The 18,741-nt window shown below is 39.5% G+C and overlaps 1 protein-coding gene across 2 annotated transcripts in view; it reads right to left on the bottom strand.

Moving 5' to 3' along the window:
• IPO9 (importin 9) overlaps positions 1 to 18,741 on the bottom strand; it is a 56,570-nt gene that overhangs the window by 23,839 nt on the left and 13,990 nt on the right. For both annotated transcript variants that reach the window (XM_059145429.1, XM_059145430.1), the window contains exons 2-13: positions 11,193 to 11,254; positions 10,868 to 10,954; positions 9,868 to 10,069; positions 6,194 to 6,282; positions 5,282 to 5,368; positions 4,390 to 4,509; positions 4,175 to 4,275; positions 3,917 to 3,975; positions 3,214 to 3,365; positions 2,380 to 2,478; positions 1,143 to 1,249; positions 631 to 770 (exon numbers count right to left, since the gene is read on the bottom strand). In XM_059145429.1, coding sequence (XP_059001412.1) covers positions 631 to 770; positions 1,143 to 1,249; positions 2,380 to 2,478; positions 3,214 to 3,365; positions 3,917 to 3,975; positions 4,175 to 4,275; positions 4,390 to 4,509; positions 5,282 to 5,368; positions 6,194 to 6,282; positions 9,868 to 10,069; positions 10,868 to 10,954; positions 11,193 to 11,254 — 1,305 coding nt within the window. The remainder of the gene's footprint in view (positions 1 to 630; positions 771 to 1,142; positions 1,250 to 2,379; positions 2,479 to 3,213; positions 3,366 to 3,916; positions 3,976 to 4,174; positions 4,276 to 4,389; positions 4,510 to 5,281; positions 5,369 to 6,193; positions 6,283 to 9,867; positions 10,070 to 10,867; positions 10,955 to 11,192; positions 11,255 to 18,741) is intronic.

Raw genomic sequence — 18,741 nt, 5'->3', positions numbered from 1 at the left:
ATGGGTCTAAGGAAGAGAATAAGGCATAGCATGGGCAGAAGCAACATAGCCGAAGATGTTAAATAGAGAAATGGTAATTCTTAGCTACTGTTCTGCATTGCTGGAGAACTCCAAGTCTAATATAGTAGAGCCAACTTTTTTTTTTTTTAAGACAAGTAATTAACATGGACTTGAGAATGGAACATTTTAATTATTTGGATATTGGCCAGGAATAAAGTTTGAGAAAAATGACAGGAAACAAACAGGAAGAATGAGCCTGACACAAACCGCCTGAAGGTATTTTGGACTTAATAATGACAAAACTCAAGCCAAAGTTCTCAAGGTACAGTAACCAAATTTGCATCCTATTCAAATGCTAAAACCAGCCATAAATATAAGCAGTGACTTGGAAGGAAATGTGAACAGAGTGGAAAAATTATGAATGTGGCAATTATTTCTTAGTTGGTAAAGCTGAGCCAAGGTCTCTAGGCTGTTTTAGTGGTTCAGATGAGTTCAAGCTCTAGTGTGTAGAAAGACTTTTTACCCAAAGGACACATGAATAACTGGTTTACCTATCTAAGTGAACAACGTAACCGAGATGATGACAGGTTTAAGTATCTTCGAGAATCCTGGCATTGTGCTGAAACATACCTGAAAGGTTGAGGTCTGCAAGGATGACATTGGTCAGGAACCCATGCATGTCAAAATGGATCCTGCCATTCTTCACACTGTCCGTGATGATGGACTTCACTGAGCCAAGGGCAAGCATACATGCCTCGTGTATCTTCCACCTGAGAAAGCGATACCACAGTCTGGTAAAACAAACTACACTGCCAAAATGATAAACACCTGAGGGAAGGAAAAACCTGAAAGGGCATTTCAGCACAATCTGACCCAAAAAGCCCATTTTCTGTCCTTCCTACCTAAATCTAGAGCTGAAAACAGTGACATTTAGATAAACAGATTTCTCTAATTAAAAACAAAGTTAAAGTCCTTCCCTCCAAGACTTTTTAAATTAAAGGGTAAAATAAAAGCATTGTAACCAATTATTGAAGGTTGGGAAAAACTGCTTCAAAACACATGATTCAAAGCAAGGATTTGATTGTCTCAGATCTGATGCCCAGAATATGTTCCTAAGTTAAGCATCTGCTGCTCACTCTTACCAGTGTTCGGTACCGCTGTTTTTGGTTTGCTCAGCTTCTTGTAAATGCCGAGTGGCTGCAGCAGCCAGGGCTGCTGCACTCTCATTCTGGAAATCAGTGGCCACAGCCTAGGGAGAGAGGGGAGGGGCTAATAAACCTGTTTGTGCATTAAACCCACTTTTTTTTTTTTTTAAAAGATTTTATTTAGTTGCCAGAGAGAGGGAGAGAGCGAGCCAGCAAGCATGTGTGCAAAAGCAGGGGGGAGTGGCAGGCAGAGGGAGAAGCAGGCTCTGGGTGAGCAAGGAGCGGATGTAGAACTTGATCCCAGCACCCTGGGATCATGACCTTAGCCGTAGGCAGACATTCAACCAACTGAGCCACTCAGGTGTCCTGAATTAACGCATTTTAATTGCAAACTGAAAACTTAACTCCAAACTCAGTGGTTCAAACTCTTTCACGTATACATTCTAAACTCTGATGAGGTGTATTAAAAATACAACCTCTCTTAGTTCAGGATCTTTAATGGAATTAGAGTAATATTTATATTTCTGCAGTGCCTAGGCACTGGAAAACTAACAAAATGTAAAGCTCCCAATGGCTAGACTGAGTAGAGTGTAAGCGAGCTGTAATAGACTAAGCTTCGGATGACAATGGGTCAGGTTATTTATTCTCTTGGAGTGTGACTGTAGAAAAAATAAGGCTAATCTACAAATGGGAACTTAATGTGATCTTTCCCAGGTGCCTCAGAAATACTGAAGGACAATAAGAAATGTTCGCTAATAATGAGAACAAACCTCTGACCCAACACAGCAAGAGGCAGCTTCTTCACAGAACTTAAGCCTAGAGAAAACTCTATGTTCTAGTCAGGGCCAAAGAAAATAGCAGATGTTTGGATGTTCTCTCAGCAATCTAATTTTTTAAAAAAGTTTGCCAACATCTGGTTTGTGCTACAAATTCTGGCTTAAGAGTGGACTAAACTGAGTGTTCCTGATTCAACAACCCTTACTCATTAGAACACTTTATCCTTTGTACAATTTTTACATCTATTATTTCCTTATAAACCAAAACCAGTAGCAATGACTTTGGAATTCCTGAGTCTCAAACTTCCTTTGAGACTTTCTTTTGTTATCCTCAAAGAACTCTGAGATACAGTCACTCAGTAACACTGATCAACTTGGGTTAGATACCTAGGAAGAAGAGGGAACACTCAAGTGACTGATTAGGGTTTTCTGGTTAAGTATCAAGGGAACCCACTTACCAGCAATAGGTCTTGAGCTGCAATCCTAACTGTATAGGAAAAAGTGTCATCATCCTCATCTTCCACAAACTGTTGGGGGTTGGCTGTCCATACTTTAATCTGAAAGGATTATGCGGTTAGGTCTTTGTGAGGCTGCCAACCTAGTTTCTATGTTCTCTTTTTTCATCCACACACAGCAGAAGATTTCAACCTTTTGTTTTTATCTTGAACGGAACTCTAGCCTCAAAGTCTTTTCTTTTGGATGTAGACAAGCAAATCCTTTATCAAGGTAATCCTTTATCAAGGTAAGCAGCAAAAGTTATTCCTCTCTAGTAGACACTATTTTAGAATGTGGCTGATTACTAGTTCTCTGCTACCTTTCATCAGCTGTTATTTCTGACAGATCTACTTTCTAAATATATTAGGTCTTATGGAATATTTAGTGTGGAAATTATGTTGATTCTTGTACTGTTTATATAAGAGAGGAAACATTATTTTATCTTTTTTTAAATGCTCTATTCTGGTCTAATGATCCACCAACCAAGCTAATGATCTCTATGTGTCAGTATTTACAGAAAAGGACTAAGTTCTTCCAGAGACCAGAGTCTTTGGTTAGTGGTACTATGGAGGTGAAAGTATTCTCAGAGTCTAACTACCTGATAGCAGAGTTAATAAAACCACAACACCCAGAAATTATGGCAATAAAAAGATATCAAAGCTTTCCCAGAACTTCACATGAAGTTACTCTTCTAGGGTCAATTTTTAGAAATAAAAATTGTTCCCTTGACCTAGATTTCACATTCAAGTTGTACTTTCCCAAAACAAGCTGGTAACTGTTCCCCAAATATCATTTACCTGCTCCTCAGTGATCTGCATATACAGGATTATATAGTAAATCAACTCAGGCAAGGCTTTCTTAACAGTGCTTTTGAATTTGCTATTTTCTAGGAGAGCATGGACAAACTCAAAAATGCTAAAGACGAGATTTTCAAAGCCCAGGACTTCACCTACAGGAAATACACAAGAGAAGATTTTAATGACAAGAAGGCAAAAGGAAAGCACATCTGCTAGAAATGAACTACATTATCTTTGTAAATTAATGAGTATTTCAAGTACTTGCTGATTATTATTCCCAAGGGAACAGAAGAGGGGGAGCTAAGGAGTCAAAGAAAGGAACTTTGAGAATATTAAATATTCTTTGGTTTTTCAAGAATCAGAAACACTAAATATATTTTCCAGCAAGTCTATTTTTTATTTGAAAAACTAAAAATATTAAAACAGAAATGAAAGTATCATCATCTGCCAGAAAGAAGTAGGCTGGATGAGATGGCCTTTGAGGTGGGTCTTCCAACTCAGAAATTCTATTTTATGAGATTTATGCAAATGCCTGAGGAACAGATTAAAGATTTTCAGTGTCCCATTTTCCCACATCTAATATACTAAAAGGAAACTCAATTAGAAAACTCACTTAAGAGAGCGAAGCCTCTACGTTACTGTTTTTCTTTGTCTTTTTCCTTTCCTATGTGGCATATCTGTCAAGATCAGATAAACTACATACCATCAGAATCCACAGGATCTTCAACTTCCTCTGTGTAATTTACTTCTGTCCTCACATAAGTATGATGAAGAGTAAAGAAACAGAATTTGGAGTCTGCTTTACATGTATTCTACAAGGGAATGCATAACATTCCAACCCTAAGAGTAGATACTTTAAAAAACTCATTTAAAAAAAATGGAACCACATGAATGCAAGACCTAATGCTAGATTCCCGATTATGGGTGGTAGCAGGTCCCTGAAGCTTTCTGAAAAGGATATAAAGCTGCACTCTCAGTTAGGGTGTTCCAAACAATAGGCAGAATCTGCTGCATGGAGGACACCATGTGCTTTGGGAAGTTTTTCACCAGGGCTGTCACTGCCTGAGAAATTACAAAGAAAAAGATCTAAGAGTTACAGGTGATATAGGAGGAAAAACCAAGGATTTCAGACCACCTTCTGAAATTCCAACTATCTCAATGGTAGTAAATGTTTACCTTTAGGACTTCCATCTTAAACCCACTGTCGGATGTGGGGCCATCTGGTATCTGGAGGGCCTGAACAAAGGCCTCTGTGAACTGCTGCACCACAGGAAAGATCAGTACTTTGGCTGCACCCTGACAACAGAAACCAAAGTCAGTACTGGATATACCATTAATCAATGGTTTCAATACACATATCAAACTCCGAAACACAGATCTGAGGCATCTCAATATTTCTTCCAGCTCGGATTCCAATCAGAAGAGTGCAGCCATTAAGTCACTGGAGGTGTTACCCAAGATTTCAGGTTTCCATCTCCAACACCTGCAGTTCCTCACCATGGCCTCCTTAAAAGCCATTATATGTAAGACTAACTTTTTTTTTTTTTTTAAGATTTTATTTATTTATTTGACAGAGACATAGTGAGAGAGGGAACACAAGCAGGGGGAGTGGGTGAGGGAGAAGCACGCTGCCCACTGAGCAGGGAGCCTGATGCGGGGCTTGATCCCAGGACCTTGAGATCATGATCTGAGCCAAAGGCAGGTGCTTAACGAGTGAGCCACCCAGGCACCCCAAGACTAACTTTTCAAAACTGCTTCTGAATGACAGGGTTGGCGTTTTTCAGCTAGCTCTGTCTCATGTGAGAGGGCCGTAAGGGAGTGGTGAAGTTCTGAGAGATGGCTCATATGAAAAGATGCAGGATATGGTTAAGATATAAGGCTCACACAAAAGGAAACTAAACTATATACAAATGAAAAATGTAATCAAAATGCTAAATGCATCTATAACTCATTAAATCAGGGTGCACTGTGGTTCTACTAAAATGAAGTTAGTCACTGCTATGCCTCTGATGGAAGGCATAGAGATTTTTAAGCATGAAGTCTGTTACTGACCCAAAGGCCTCCTTACCTTTTCCAGTTCCTCCATGTTACAGATCATGTGGGCACAAGTGGTAAAAATCTCCACAGCTCGGGAACGGGTTCGAATACCATACACCTGTGAAAAGTCACAGCGTAGCCATGAGACAGATGTGTCTGTGTCTGCTTATCTGTAACTAGAAGAAAAACTATGACTTCTCAGTGCTGACATGGGACTGGATTCCCTAGAGAAGGGTAACATCATCTACTCATACCCAGGACAGACTTCTCTAATCCAGAGAATAAAAGCCAGCAGAATGTTAGAACTCAGTGGGATTAGCCTTATATGTAGGCTTCTGTGGGCTATTTGATTAAAAATATATTAGAATGGGTGCTACTTGAAATCTCAATACAGTCAATGTATTTCTTTCAAAAGACAGACTCTTGGCTACTGGCAGAGAGAGTAGGAGGTTAAAACATTACCCTTTAGGTACTCAGAGTTTACTTATATTGCATATGGGGCAGGAAATATGTGAGGAAACAATGCAGATGCTATTTCATTCTCTCATCAAAGGCTGACCCTCACAATTTTTTTTTTAAGATTTTATTTATTTATTTGACAGAGAGAGATCACAAGTAGGCAGAGAGGCAGGTAGAGAGAGAGAGAGAGGAGGAAGCAGGCTCCCTGCTGAGCAGAAAGCCTGATGCGGGACTCGATCCCAGGACCCTGAGATCACGACCTGAGCAGAAGGCAGCGGCTTAACCCACTGAGCCACCCAGGCGCCCTGGCCCTCACAATTTAAGTGAAAGATCTAAGGTTAATCCAGATTCAGACCTCTGTCAGTTCTGGTCTTCAAGTTCGGGGAGAGGCAGCAAACACAACAGTTTCCCACATGTGATGTGGAGGCTGACCAGAACCTGAGCAGCTCTTATTCGCTGTGATCTTGGAGCTGAGATTTCATACCTCGGCCATCGTGAAGATCTTATACATCTCTGGAAGAATGACTGGAGCAACAAGTGGCATCTGTGTGTCTGTTACTTCTCGAGTGAATTCTACAAAGGAAAAAAAAGTACTGTAAAAAAAACAAAACAAACAGTGCTTTATGAAGATATAAGTGGGAAAATTTTTGAACTGCTTCTAAGTGGCAGTTCCTAAGCAGAGAGCATACAGGTAAAGACATTGGCCTGGTGGTCTTATCCTGGAGAAGGAAAAGGTGCAAATAACTATTATTTGTTAGAAGGGGGAAGAGAAGAGCCCAAAGATAAAGAAAAATACATAAGAGTGAGGAAAAACACTTTACATAAATATTGAAAGAAAGAAACAAACACACTGCAAGAAAATCTGTAAGAGCTGTGTCAAAGTCCTTGCAAGGTCACCTTAGGGAAATCCTGTATTAATCCAATTCATGCCAGATGGTCAACATCCAGGTGCACCTTGAGGTGTGTTACCTTTGGTTCCATTTGCAATACTCTCCCTTGGTGAGTTGTTCTGATGCACATAATGAAATATATGCAGGCTTACTAGGCTCTTAGTCCACTCTGTTTATGTTACTCTTCTCAGCGTGAATGACATTTATTGACCTAGAAATCAGAGGCTACTGCTCACTAGAGCAGAAGGGATTACCATATGAATGTGGCAAAAAGGAACCTATTCACGAAAGAGACTTGAAGAAAGTGAAGGAAACAGGGGTCGTGTCTTTTCTTTTCACTTTCCACACAAGCACTAAGACAGCATGAAGGACCCTGGGGTTCACGTTACTAATCTGTTGAAGACAAGCCCTTGAGTTCGTCACTTTATCTACTGCTTTTCCTGGCAATTCCACATGATCACTACAGAAATGGAGCTCATCACCTGGGACATTTTTAAGGAGGATCTACAAGAAATCCATGTCAGCACTTTCAAGATTAATGTACCCCCAAAATTTTGGGCAGCATCAATCACCAGAAGTCAAAGGAAGATCATATATTCAAGACTGAGTCTTCTTTACTAGATTAGGTTCCTCCTGAAGAATAAATTCTGAACTCTGAATAAAATGAGTGTTTAATATTTCATTCAGAAAGCCAAAGAAATTAGTCCAAACAAATGTGATGAAGAGCATATTAATGAAAATAAGTTTTATAAAAAATAGTTTAGCTTAATTCTACTAATGAAGAATTCTACTAATTAAGTGCTTAACCACATTTTTTTGCTCTCCTATATTCATTCCTAGTAGTCCCGATTTATTAACACTTTATAAGCTCAAGTCCAAAATAAGTTTTCTGAGGTCACTCAGCAAGTCAGAAAAGGCGTGGGGCACTGGAAATATCTCAATCTCCAAACTTCTTGAAACTAAAAAAAGCTATACCTGTGGTCAAATATTTCAGTCCTCAGCTGCTATGTTTGCATCTCCTTCACACCACTGGTGTTAGTTAGTTCTCACTTACAAACAGATAAGCTTAACGGAAGGCTTACTAAAAGCTTAAAAAAGGATATAGTATCTTAAAAAAACCCCAAAGACAATCAGTCCCATTCTCCTACTGGGCTCCCATCCATACACCACGTCCTGCCATCTTCAAGCACGCCTGAGTTGCTGTTGTGAGAGCACCGTCTATCCTCATCTGAAAGCATGGGAAGCAGCTATCTGGGAATGGAGGCTGGCAGCTATCCACCCTGTGTCTGCTGACTCTAATATAAAACAGTACCCACTTCCCCCAGAGTTCTCTCCCTGTGGCTGACAGAAAAGTGATCTCACTTAACAGTGATTTCCTTAGTCAAGCACAATGATGGTTCTACAGTGTTCCAAGTATGATGAATGTAAACTGCCTTTCTCCTTCAGGTTTTTAAAAAAGCCAAACTTTGTGTTGGAAGACTTGTGGGGAACATGCTTCTTTTCCTTGGTAGAAAACGTATCTGTTAACTGATCTTCTGGTACCATCAAGTTGTAAATAAAGAATCTTGGATGGCTGATTCCACAGAGAGGGGTATATGAAATTACCTGAATAATGAGTCATGCAAGGGATGTAATAAGCAGGAAAGTGAAAATCTGAACAAGGAACATTTGCTGTTTTGTAAGTCTGCTCTATATCCCAAGCACCCATCAAAGATAATAGGAATAGGGGCGCCTGGGTGGCTCAGTGGGTTAAAGCCTCTGCCTTTGGCTCAGGTCATGATCCCAGGGTCCTGGGATGGAGCCCCGCATCGGGCTCTCTGCTCAGCAGGGAGCCTTCTTCCTCCTTTCCCTCTACCTGCTTCTCTGCCTACTTGTGATCTCTATCTGTCAAATAAATAAATAAAATCTTAAAAAAAAAAAAAAGATAATAGTAACAAAGCAGGTAGTTCAAAAAGGCAGCCAGGACAAGGGAAGAGGAGGTTGAAAACAAAAGGAGATGGGGAATTTGCTTTTGGACAGAGAACTGATGTTATCTACCATCAAGAGAACATAGATAAGTAAAACTGGGACCAGATGCCAAGTTCAATAAACAGGGTTTAAAAAAAAAGAAAAGAAAAGAAAGAAATGGCATTCGTGGGGCGCCTGGGTGGCTCAGTGGGTTAAGCCGCTGCCTTCAGCTCAGGTCATAATCTCAGGGTCCTGGGATCGAGCCCCACATCGGGCTCTCTGCTCAGCGGGGAGCCTGCTACCTCCTCTCTATCTCTGCCTGCCTCTCTGCCTACTTGTAATCTCTCTCTGTCAAATAAATAAATAAAATCTTAAAAAAAAAAAAAAAAAAAGACAAGAAATGGCATTCGTAACTAGGTAAGAATACATTTCAGGTAAGCTAGCAGAGCACAGAGAAAGAGATAAGACACAGGCAGACATTTCACAAATCTGTATGAACTGAGGGGAAATACAATTTCTAAAAGATCAACAGAAGGTGGCTAATATCCAGGTAAAGATTCCTTGAAGGCAAAACAGTAGTGACTTCACCTAGAGGACTGGGAAATTCAGGTTCTGGGTTCTCTGTTCTGTGAGGAATTAATAGATTAATCAAGCTTAGATGAGACATCCACCAAATCTCCTTAAACTAAAAGTATTTTTCTGTAAATATTTTTGCCACCTTCTTAGAACAGAAAGAAAAGATACCAAATGCTACGTTCTCTAAGCTGACCAAATTAAGGTAAGAATTACACAGCTACACTGTTTTTATCTTCTTTATTCCTATAAAAATTTTATTTCACTGTTCTGAAATTTGCCTTGGTTGAACTAAGAAGAAAATTAATATAATAATGATAATTATCATAACGGCTAAAATTTAAAGAGTGTTTACCTCATGTTAGTTATTATGCTACACAATTTACATAGATTTAGCTTATTTAAACCTACCAATAGACCCCTTCAGGTAAACACTATCATTATCTTCATTTTATATACAAGGAAACTCAAGCTCAAAAGATTAAGTAACTTGGCTTAATGTAAAATCTGAACATGAACTGAAATCTGAGTCCTTAACTATGCAATTACTCTATCCTTAAGTGGCTGAGGTTTCATAGTAGTAGAAATACTATACCAACTTAATTCCCTGGAAAGAGTCAATGGAGCGAGTCAATGGAGAGGATAGATGTGGAGATAAAAACTAGGGAGGAGGAGCCACTCCATCACATAGCCTCTCTTAAGTGTTCTTGGGATTCAAGTACCAATGCCAGGGAAAAACTTCTGATACCTGTCAGCACTCGCATGGCTCCATGGACTGCATTTAAATCTCCGCTCACCAACATCTCCATGAGCAGGTTGAAGAGCTGGGGCCAGGCTTCAGGCCAGTCCCAGTGGGCAATGGCAGACACTGCATAGGCCACACTGGAGCGCACCTTACTTATTGATTCTCTCAACCCATTGGGCAACAGCTCCCGGATAACAATTTTTGCCTGCAGAGGAGAAACGCCACCGGCCATTAGACCAGGTTGTAAATGACTGGAAGAGTCCTATCCAAATTATGCGCTGGAAAAGCAATGCGTGTTAAGATACTGTGTAACTCAAAAAAACAAAAAACAAAAAACCTCAAAAAACTCCAATACACAAACTTGACAAATCATTCATTCAGAGAGTTCATCTGTGATCCCTAAACTTATCTGTCCATTACAGCAGCCACTTGTGGTCCTTTAAATTTAATTATTAGAATGAGATAGAATAAAAAATTCAGTTTTCAGTTTCGTCAGCCATATTTTAAGTGCTCAACACCCATATGTAGCCTGTAGCCACTACACCAGAAAGCACAGATAGGGAGTATTTCCACAGCTGTAGAAAGTTCCAATGGACAGTGCTGCCCTATATAAACCTTCTATTTCAAAATTTCTCAGGGGCCCAGGATGGTTGCATGGTGTTGTACTAAGTAGAAACATTATTTCATTTAATCCTCAAACAACTCTTTGGAGTTGAAATTTTAATTCTAATTTTAGATATTTAGGGAATTGAAGCTTAGAAGTTAAAATACTTTTCTAATATTTTCATAGCTAGTAAAAGGCAGTAAAAGGAATCTGATCACAGGTCAGCCTGACACTGGAGCTCTCTTACTTCCAGCATGTTGCCCATGATGTCAGCTATCAATCGATCTTTCACACCTCGTGTTTTGATTGCCCCATGCCCTCTAACAATGGTGACAGCTCAATCTCTTAAGACAGCCCCTCAAATCTCTGTAAGAAGACTAATCAAATAATTCTCCTTACCCTTTCTGTAGTTTCAGGAGGCCTAAATTTCTCTGACTGGGCACACCAGTGAGTCTCCACATATTGTTTCAAAATGACTGATGCCAGCTGCGAAGAGAATAAGCCAAGCAGTACAGCAAGGAAAGACTGTTTTCATACATAACAATCATATACATACACATGGCCTAATGTGTGAATGTATTAGTACTAAATGTATTTGTACTAAATCGGGTACAAAATCCTAGGTTTTTGTAAACTGGTGTTCTTTCTTTTTCCAATAAGAAAGTTTCATTACCACGTAAAAAGAGGAATTACTTATAAATTGGGCCAATCAGTCTGGACTTACCTGACGGATTGCCAGTGCTCCTTGGGGATCTACAGTCAGCTCTGCCAGGTGAACACCAAATTCTGAAAGAGAAAATTTTATTGTGAGTAAAAGCACCCAGGAAAGCCACAGGAATATATTGAGCTTTAACCCTGATGCCAACAAGAAAAATTTCAGAAAGGAGATTGATTTATTGCTTTTAAAAGTGCTGAAAACTGCTACGATTGGTTGTTTTAAGAGAAACAGGTTGGCCCGCAGGACATGGCTGCTCACAGCGAATAGTTCACCGCTCTCATCTTCTCCCGTCCCTGCACAGCATCTTCCAGGCATCTTCTCTTCCAAGATGGCAACACCTTTCTCTTAGACCAATGACTGAACTAGCTAACTGAAAACCACTACTATCTAACCCCAAAGAAATTAAAAGGTGAGATTTCAGGAGTTGCTCTGATATTCACTACCAGATAAGAGATGATTAAGTCTAAGAAAATCTGGCTTTAACAGGTTTAGTCCTAAAAATAAAACTGTTAGAAGCAAACAGCTTCCAATAAGCAATGTGAACAGTAAACTTGAAATGCATATTGAGAGACTTACAAACAACTCTTACTCCCACATTAAAATTTAGATCCTTCGGAGCAATCCATGTAAAAATCTCAATGATGTTACTTTGCAGCAGCAGACACTTCTCCCAAAATTCATATGGAATCTCAAGGAACTGCAAGTAGCCAAGATAATCTTTTTTTCTTTTTAAGATTTTATTTACGTATTTGACAGAGAGAGCGAGCAAGCACAAGCATAATTCACAACAGCCAAAAGATGGAAGCAACCCAAGTGTCCACCTACAGATAAGCAGATAAAATGTGGTATTACACATACAACTGAGTATCATTCAACCTTCAGAAGGAAGGACATTTTGCAATATGCTCCAACTGCTAAAACAGGTGAACCTTGAGGACATAAAGCTAAACAAAATATATTAGTCACAAAAGGACAAATACTGTATGATTCTATTGATAGGAGGTACTTAGAATAGTCCAAGTCATAAATACAGAAAATGTAACAGAGGTTAAAAGGGGTGGGGGAGGGGAAAACCGGAGTTATTATTTAATGGGTTTAGAGTTTCACTTTTACAAGATGAACAGAATTATGGGAATGGATGGTGGTGACAGCTGTACAACAATGTGAATGTATTAAATGTCACTGAGCTGTGTGCACTTAAAGATGATTAAAATGGTAAATTTTATGTTAAGTGTATTTTACTACAAAATTTTAAAAAAAATTAGATCTAATTTACACTTGGCAAAGGCATCTATTGTCAAATGAGGAAGAAGAATGTAAGACCAGAAGTGCATCATAATTGTCACACTTCACATTCTAGGGCTGTGCTATCCAACACAGTAGCTATCATCTCCAAGTAGCTACATGCTACCTGAAATGTGGCTAAAGAGGGCTAACATGTGCTATAAACGTAAAATACACACCAACCTGCAAACTTAGTATGAAAACAAAATAATGCAACACTGATTACATATTGAAATACTTTACACACATTAGGTTAAATGAATACAGTTTTTAAAATTATTTTTACCTTTTCAATACAGCTCTTAGAAAATTTAAAATCTCACATGTGACTCACATTATATTTTTATTGGACAGCACTGTCCGAAAGAACGAATGGTAGGTTTTCAGATTGTTTGGGAGTGGTAGGTGAACAGGTTACAACAGGTGCATCATTCCTTTTTGGAAGGAGCTATAGATCAGTGAGGTTAAGGGCATGGGTTCTGGAATTAGGCAACTTTAGACTCAAATCCTGAAATGATCATGTCCGAATTTAGGCAAGTTCTATTTTCTTTTCTTTTTTTTTTTTTTAAATATTTTATTTATTTGACAGAGAGAAATCACAAGTAGACTGAGAGGCAGGCAGAGAGAGAGAGAGGGAAGCAGGCCCCCTGCCGAGCAGAGAGCCCCATGCGGGACTCAATCCCAGGACCCTGAGATCATGACCTGAGCCGAAGGCAGCAGCTTAACCCACTGAGCCACCCAGGTGCCCGATATATTTTCTAAGCCCCCATTTCCTCATCTACAAGATAAGGACAACAGTATCAAGTTACCAAGCAATCCTGTGAGAACAATACATGCCACACAGTAAAAACTTTAAAAATCAGTTATTGTGGCAATCCCTATCAAAACTCCAATGGCAGGGCACCCGGGTGGCTCAGTGGGTTAAGCCTCTGCCTTCGGCTCAGGTCATGATCTCAGGGTCCTGGGACAGAGCCCCATATGGGACTCTCTGCTCGGCGGGGAGCCTGCTTCCTCCTTTCTCTCTGCCTACCTGCCTCTCTGCTTATTTGTGATCTCTGTCTGTCAAATAAATAAACAAAATCTTGAAAAACAAACAAAACTCCAATGGCATTCACAGAAATAGAACAAACAATCCTTAAATTTGTAACCATGAGAAACCCCAAATAGCCAAGTAATACTGAGCAAGAACAATGCAGGAGGCATCCCTGATTTCAAATTAACTCACAAAGCTATAGTCATCAAAACTATATGTAACTGGCATAAAGGTAATAGATTAGTGGAACAGAAGAGAGCCCCGAAATACACCTATGGTCAATTAATTTAAGAAAAAGGAGTCAAGAATATACAATGGGGAAAAGGACACTTTCTTCAATAAATAGTGTTCAGAAAACTGGACAGCCACTTGTGAAAGAACGAGACTTGAATATAAGACCTGAAACCAGAGACACCTGGGTAGCTCAGTCAGTTAAGCTGATGCCTTCAGCTCAGGATTGAGTCCTGCATCAGGCTCCTTGTTGGCAGGGAGCCTGCTTCTCTCTCTAGCCTCCGCCTGCTTGTGTGTATGCGCGCGTGCTCTCTCTCTCTCTGACAAATAAATAAATAAAATCTTAACAAACAAACAAAAAACCAAAAACCCGAAACCATAAAACTTCTAGAAGAAAACATAGGTGGTAAGTCCCCTGACATCAGTCTTAGCAATGGTTTTCTGGATTTGACACCAAAAGCAAAGGCAACAAAAGCAAAAACAAATATGTGACTATAGGCATACCTTGTTTTATTGCCCCTTGCTTTACTATACTTTGTAGCTACTGAGGTTATTTTTTTACCAAGTGAAGGTCTGGGGCCACCCTATGTTGAGCAAGTTTACCAGTGCCATTTTTTCAATAGCATTTGTTCACTTTGTGTCTCTGTGTCACCTTTTGGTAATTCTCACAATATTTTAAACTTTTTCGTAATTATTACATTTGTTATAGTGATCTATGATCAGTGATCTTTGATGTTACTGTTGTAACTGTTTTGCAGCAACACGAACTGTGTCCATATAAGACAGTGAACTTAATATGCTTTGTTATGACTGCTCTACTATCTGGCTGTTTCCCCTTCTTTCTCCCTTTCTTTGGGCATTCCTAGTCCTGAGACACAATGATACTGAAATTAGGCTAACTAATAACCATACAATAACATCTAAGTGTTCAAGTGAAAGGAAGAGGTACATATCTCACACTTCAGAGAGGTTGGTGAGGAAGCTACGTCCAAAACCAGAGAGGCTAAAAGCTAGGCCTCCTGAGCCAGTTAGCCAAGTTGTGAATACAAAGATTAAGATCTAGAATGAAATTAAAAGTGCTACTCTAGGGAACACACAAATGGTAAGAAAGCAAAACAGTCTTACTACAGATAGGGAGAAAGTTTTAGTGGTCTGGACAGATCAAACCAGCCAAAACATTCCCTAAAGCCAAAGCCTGCTCCAAAGCAAGGCCCTGACTTCAATTTTATGATGGCTGAGAGAAATGAAGAAGCTGCAGAAGAAAAGCTTGAAGCAGCAGAGGCTGGGTCATGAGGTTTAAGGAAAAGAAGCCACCTCCGTGATATAAAGTGCGGGCCGAAGCAGCAGTGCTGATGGAGAAGCTGCAGCAAGTGATCCAGAAGGTCTAGCTAAGATCATTCACGGAGGTGGCTACCTCAAGCATCCATAGATCTAACGCCTCAGACTTTCAATGAAAAAGTTACACAAGGGAAAAATCAACCACTGGGTGGTTGATTTCTATGCTCCTTGGTGTGGACCTTGCCAGAATTTTGCTCCAGAGTTTGAGCTCTTAGCTAGGATGGTTAAAGGAAAAGTGAAAGCTGGAAAAGTAGACTATCAGGCTTATGCTCAAACATGCCAGAAAGCTGGCATCAGGGCCTATCCAACTGTTAAATTTTTTCCCTACAAAAGAACAAAGAAATATTTGGGGATAGCAAATAGATGCCAGAGATGCAAAAGAGACTGCTACCTTCATATATGAAAAATTGAAAAATCTCCAAAATCATGGAAAGAGAGATAAGGATGAACTTTAATGATGTTAAAGATGAAGAAAAAAGAGAAGGAATTCTAACAAATGACATCAGAAGACATCTTTTTAGGATGTTACTACCTGGTGGGAATAAATGAACATTATCTTGGGAAAAACAACAACAACAACAACAAATTCCAAGACAAACAACTCAACAATAAACTGTCAATGTAGATGCAACAGCCTCATACTGGAAGATGGCATCTAGAACTCTCACATCTGGAGAGAAGTCAAAGCTCCACAGGACAGGCTGGCTTGCTTGTTAGGGGCTCATGTAGCTGGTGAGTTTAAACTGAAACCAGTGCTCATTTACTATTCTGAAAATCCTATACCCCTTAAGAATCACGCTAAATCCACTTTGCTCATGCTCAATAAATGGAACGACAAAACCTGGATGACTGCACATGTTTATAACTTGGTTTACTGAATATTTTAAGCACACAGTTCAGACCTATTGCTCAGAAAAAAAAGATTTTTTTCAAAATGCGACTGCTCACTGACAATGCACCCGGTCACCCAAGAGCTCTGGTGGAGATGCCCAGTGAAATTAATGTTCCATGCCTGCTAACACAACATCCAGTCTGCAGCACAAGAAGCGGAGAGTAATTTTGACTTTCAAATCTTATTTAAGATTTTGTACATTCCACATTTTGCAGGGGCACCTGGGTGGCTCAGTCAATTAAGTGTCTGTATTTGGCTCTGGCAATGCCCCACATTGGTCTCCTTGCTCAGCAGAGTCTGCTTCTCCTTCTGCCCCTCCCTCTACTCATGCTCTCTCCCTCTCTTGTTAATAAATTTTAAAAATCTATTAAAAAAAAAAAAAGAAATACATTTTGTAAAGCTGTAGCTGCCATACACAGTGATTCCTGTGATGAATCTGGGCAAACCACGAAGTTTCTGGAAAGGATTCATCATTCTAGATGCCATTAAGAACATGCATGATTCATGGGAAGAGATTAAAATATCAACATTAACGGGGTTTAGAAGAAGCTGATTCCAACTCTCATGGATGACTTTGAAGGGCTCAAGACTTCATGGGAGGAAGTAACTGCAGATATGGTGAAAACAGTGAGAACTAGAATTTGAAGTGGAGCTTAAAGATGTGACTGAATTGCTATAATCTCATGATAAACTTTATTGGACGAGGTTTTTTTTTTTAAGATTTTATTTATTTATTTGAAAGAGACAGTGAGGGAATACAAGCAGGGCGAGTGGGTAAGGGAGAAGCGGGCTTCCCGCTGAGCAGGGAGCCCAATGCAGGGCTTGGATCCCAGGACCTTGAGATCAAGACCTGAGCTGAAGGTAGGCACTTAATGGCTGAGCCACCCAGGCGCCCTGAAAGTGGATTCCTGAAATGGAATCTACTGGTAAAGATGCTGTGAAGATCTCTGAAATGACAACGAAGGATTCAGAATAATATACAGAGTTAATAAAGCGTGGGCAGGGTTTGAGAGGATTGGCCAATTTTGAAAGAAGTTCTACTGTGGGTAAAATGCTATCAGACAGCATTGCATGGTACAGTGCAATTATCTGGGAAAGGAAGAATCAACTGATGTGACACACTTTACTGTAGTCTTATTTTAAGAAATTGCCATAGCTGCCCCAACCCTCAGCAACCACTGCCCTGATGAGTCAGTAGTCATCAACATCAAGGCAAGACCCTCCACTAGCAAAAAGATTATGACTTGCTAAAAACTCAGATTGATGATCAGCACTTTTTAGCAATAAAGTATTTTTAATTAAGATATGTACACTGTTTTTCAGACATAATATTACTGTACACTTTAACAGAATACAGTACAAACATAACTTTTATATGCATTGGGAATCCAAAAAATTCATTTGACTTGCTCCACTGCAATATCCGCTTCATTGCTATTGTCTGGAACCGTACCCACATGTTTCCAGAGTATACCTGTACATCTAAAAAGCTGATGCACAGCAAAGGGAATCAACAAAATGAAAAGGCAACCTACTGAATAGGGAGAAAATATTTGTAAATCCTGTGTCTGATAGGGGTTAATATCCAGTATATAAAGAACACGGACAGCCCAACAACAAAAGAACAATCCAATTAAAAACTGAGTGGGGCATCTGAACAGATATTCTTCCAAAGAAGACATACAGATGACCCACAGGTACATGAAAAGATGCTCAACATCACTGATTACCAGGGAAATGCAAATAAAAACCACAATTAAGTATCATCTTATATCTGCTAGGATACTATTATATTGTCAAAAAGTCTACAAATAACAAGTGTTGGCGAGGATGTGGAGAAAGGAACCCTTGGCGCACTGGAGGTGGGAATGTAAACTGGTACAGCGACTATGGAAGACAGTATGGAGGATGTCCCCAAAATTAGAAATAGAACTACATGATCCAGCATTTTCACTTCTGCGTGAAACAAAAACACTAACTTGAAAAGATATATGCACCCCCAAGTCCACTGTAGCATTATTTACAACAGCCAAAATAATGGAAACCAACCAAATGCTCACTGACTAAAGAATGGATAAAGAAAATGGTGTGGGGCACCTGGGTGGCTCAGTGGGTTAAGCCTCTGTCTTCGGCTCAGGCCATGATCTCAGGGTCCTGGGATCGAGGCCTGCATCTGGCTCTCTGCTCGGCGGGGAGCCTGCTTCCTCTCTCTGTCTCTGCCTGCCTCTCTGCCTACTTGTGATCTCTGTCAGGTGAATAAAATCTTAAAAAAAAAAAATCTTAAAAAAAAAGAAAAAGAAAAAGAGAAAGAAAATGGTGTGTGTGTCTGTGGTTGCTAGAGATGATGGGGGGGAGGGTGTGGGTGGAGAATAGAGGGCCAAAATGGATGGAATCAAAAGGAACAAATTTCCAGTTATACAATAAGTCAGTCACAGGGAAGTAATATACAACATATCAGTTATAGTTAATAATACTGTATTGTATCTTAAAAGTTCTTTCTATAAGAAAAATAAAAATTCTATAACTGGGACACCTGGGTGGCTCAGCTGCTTGAGCAAATAAATAAAATCTTTTAAAAATTCTTTGACTAAAATAAAATCATATATGGTGCTATATTTTTATTGCCATGACTACACTGTAAAACATCAGTTATTGTGCTATATTTTTATTGCTCATAATGAGTACATTGTTTGGCTTTCCTATCTCTGTAACTAAAGTTATTTTCTTTTTTAATTAAAAAAATTTTTTTAAGTTTTATTTATTTATTTGTCAGAGCG

Source organism: Mustela lutreola, chromosome 14, assembly GCF_030435805.1.
Source record: "Mustela lutreola isolate mMusLut2 chromosome 14, mMusLut2.pri, whole genome shotgun sequence".
In the NCBI taxonomy this organism is placed as follows: Eukaryota; Metazoa; Chordata; class Mammalia; order Carnivora; family Mustelidae; genus Mustela; species Mustela lutreola.
This window is presented reverse-complemented; position numbering and strand designations above follow the sequence as displayed.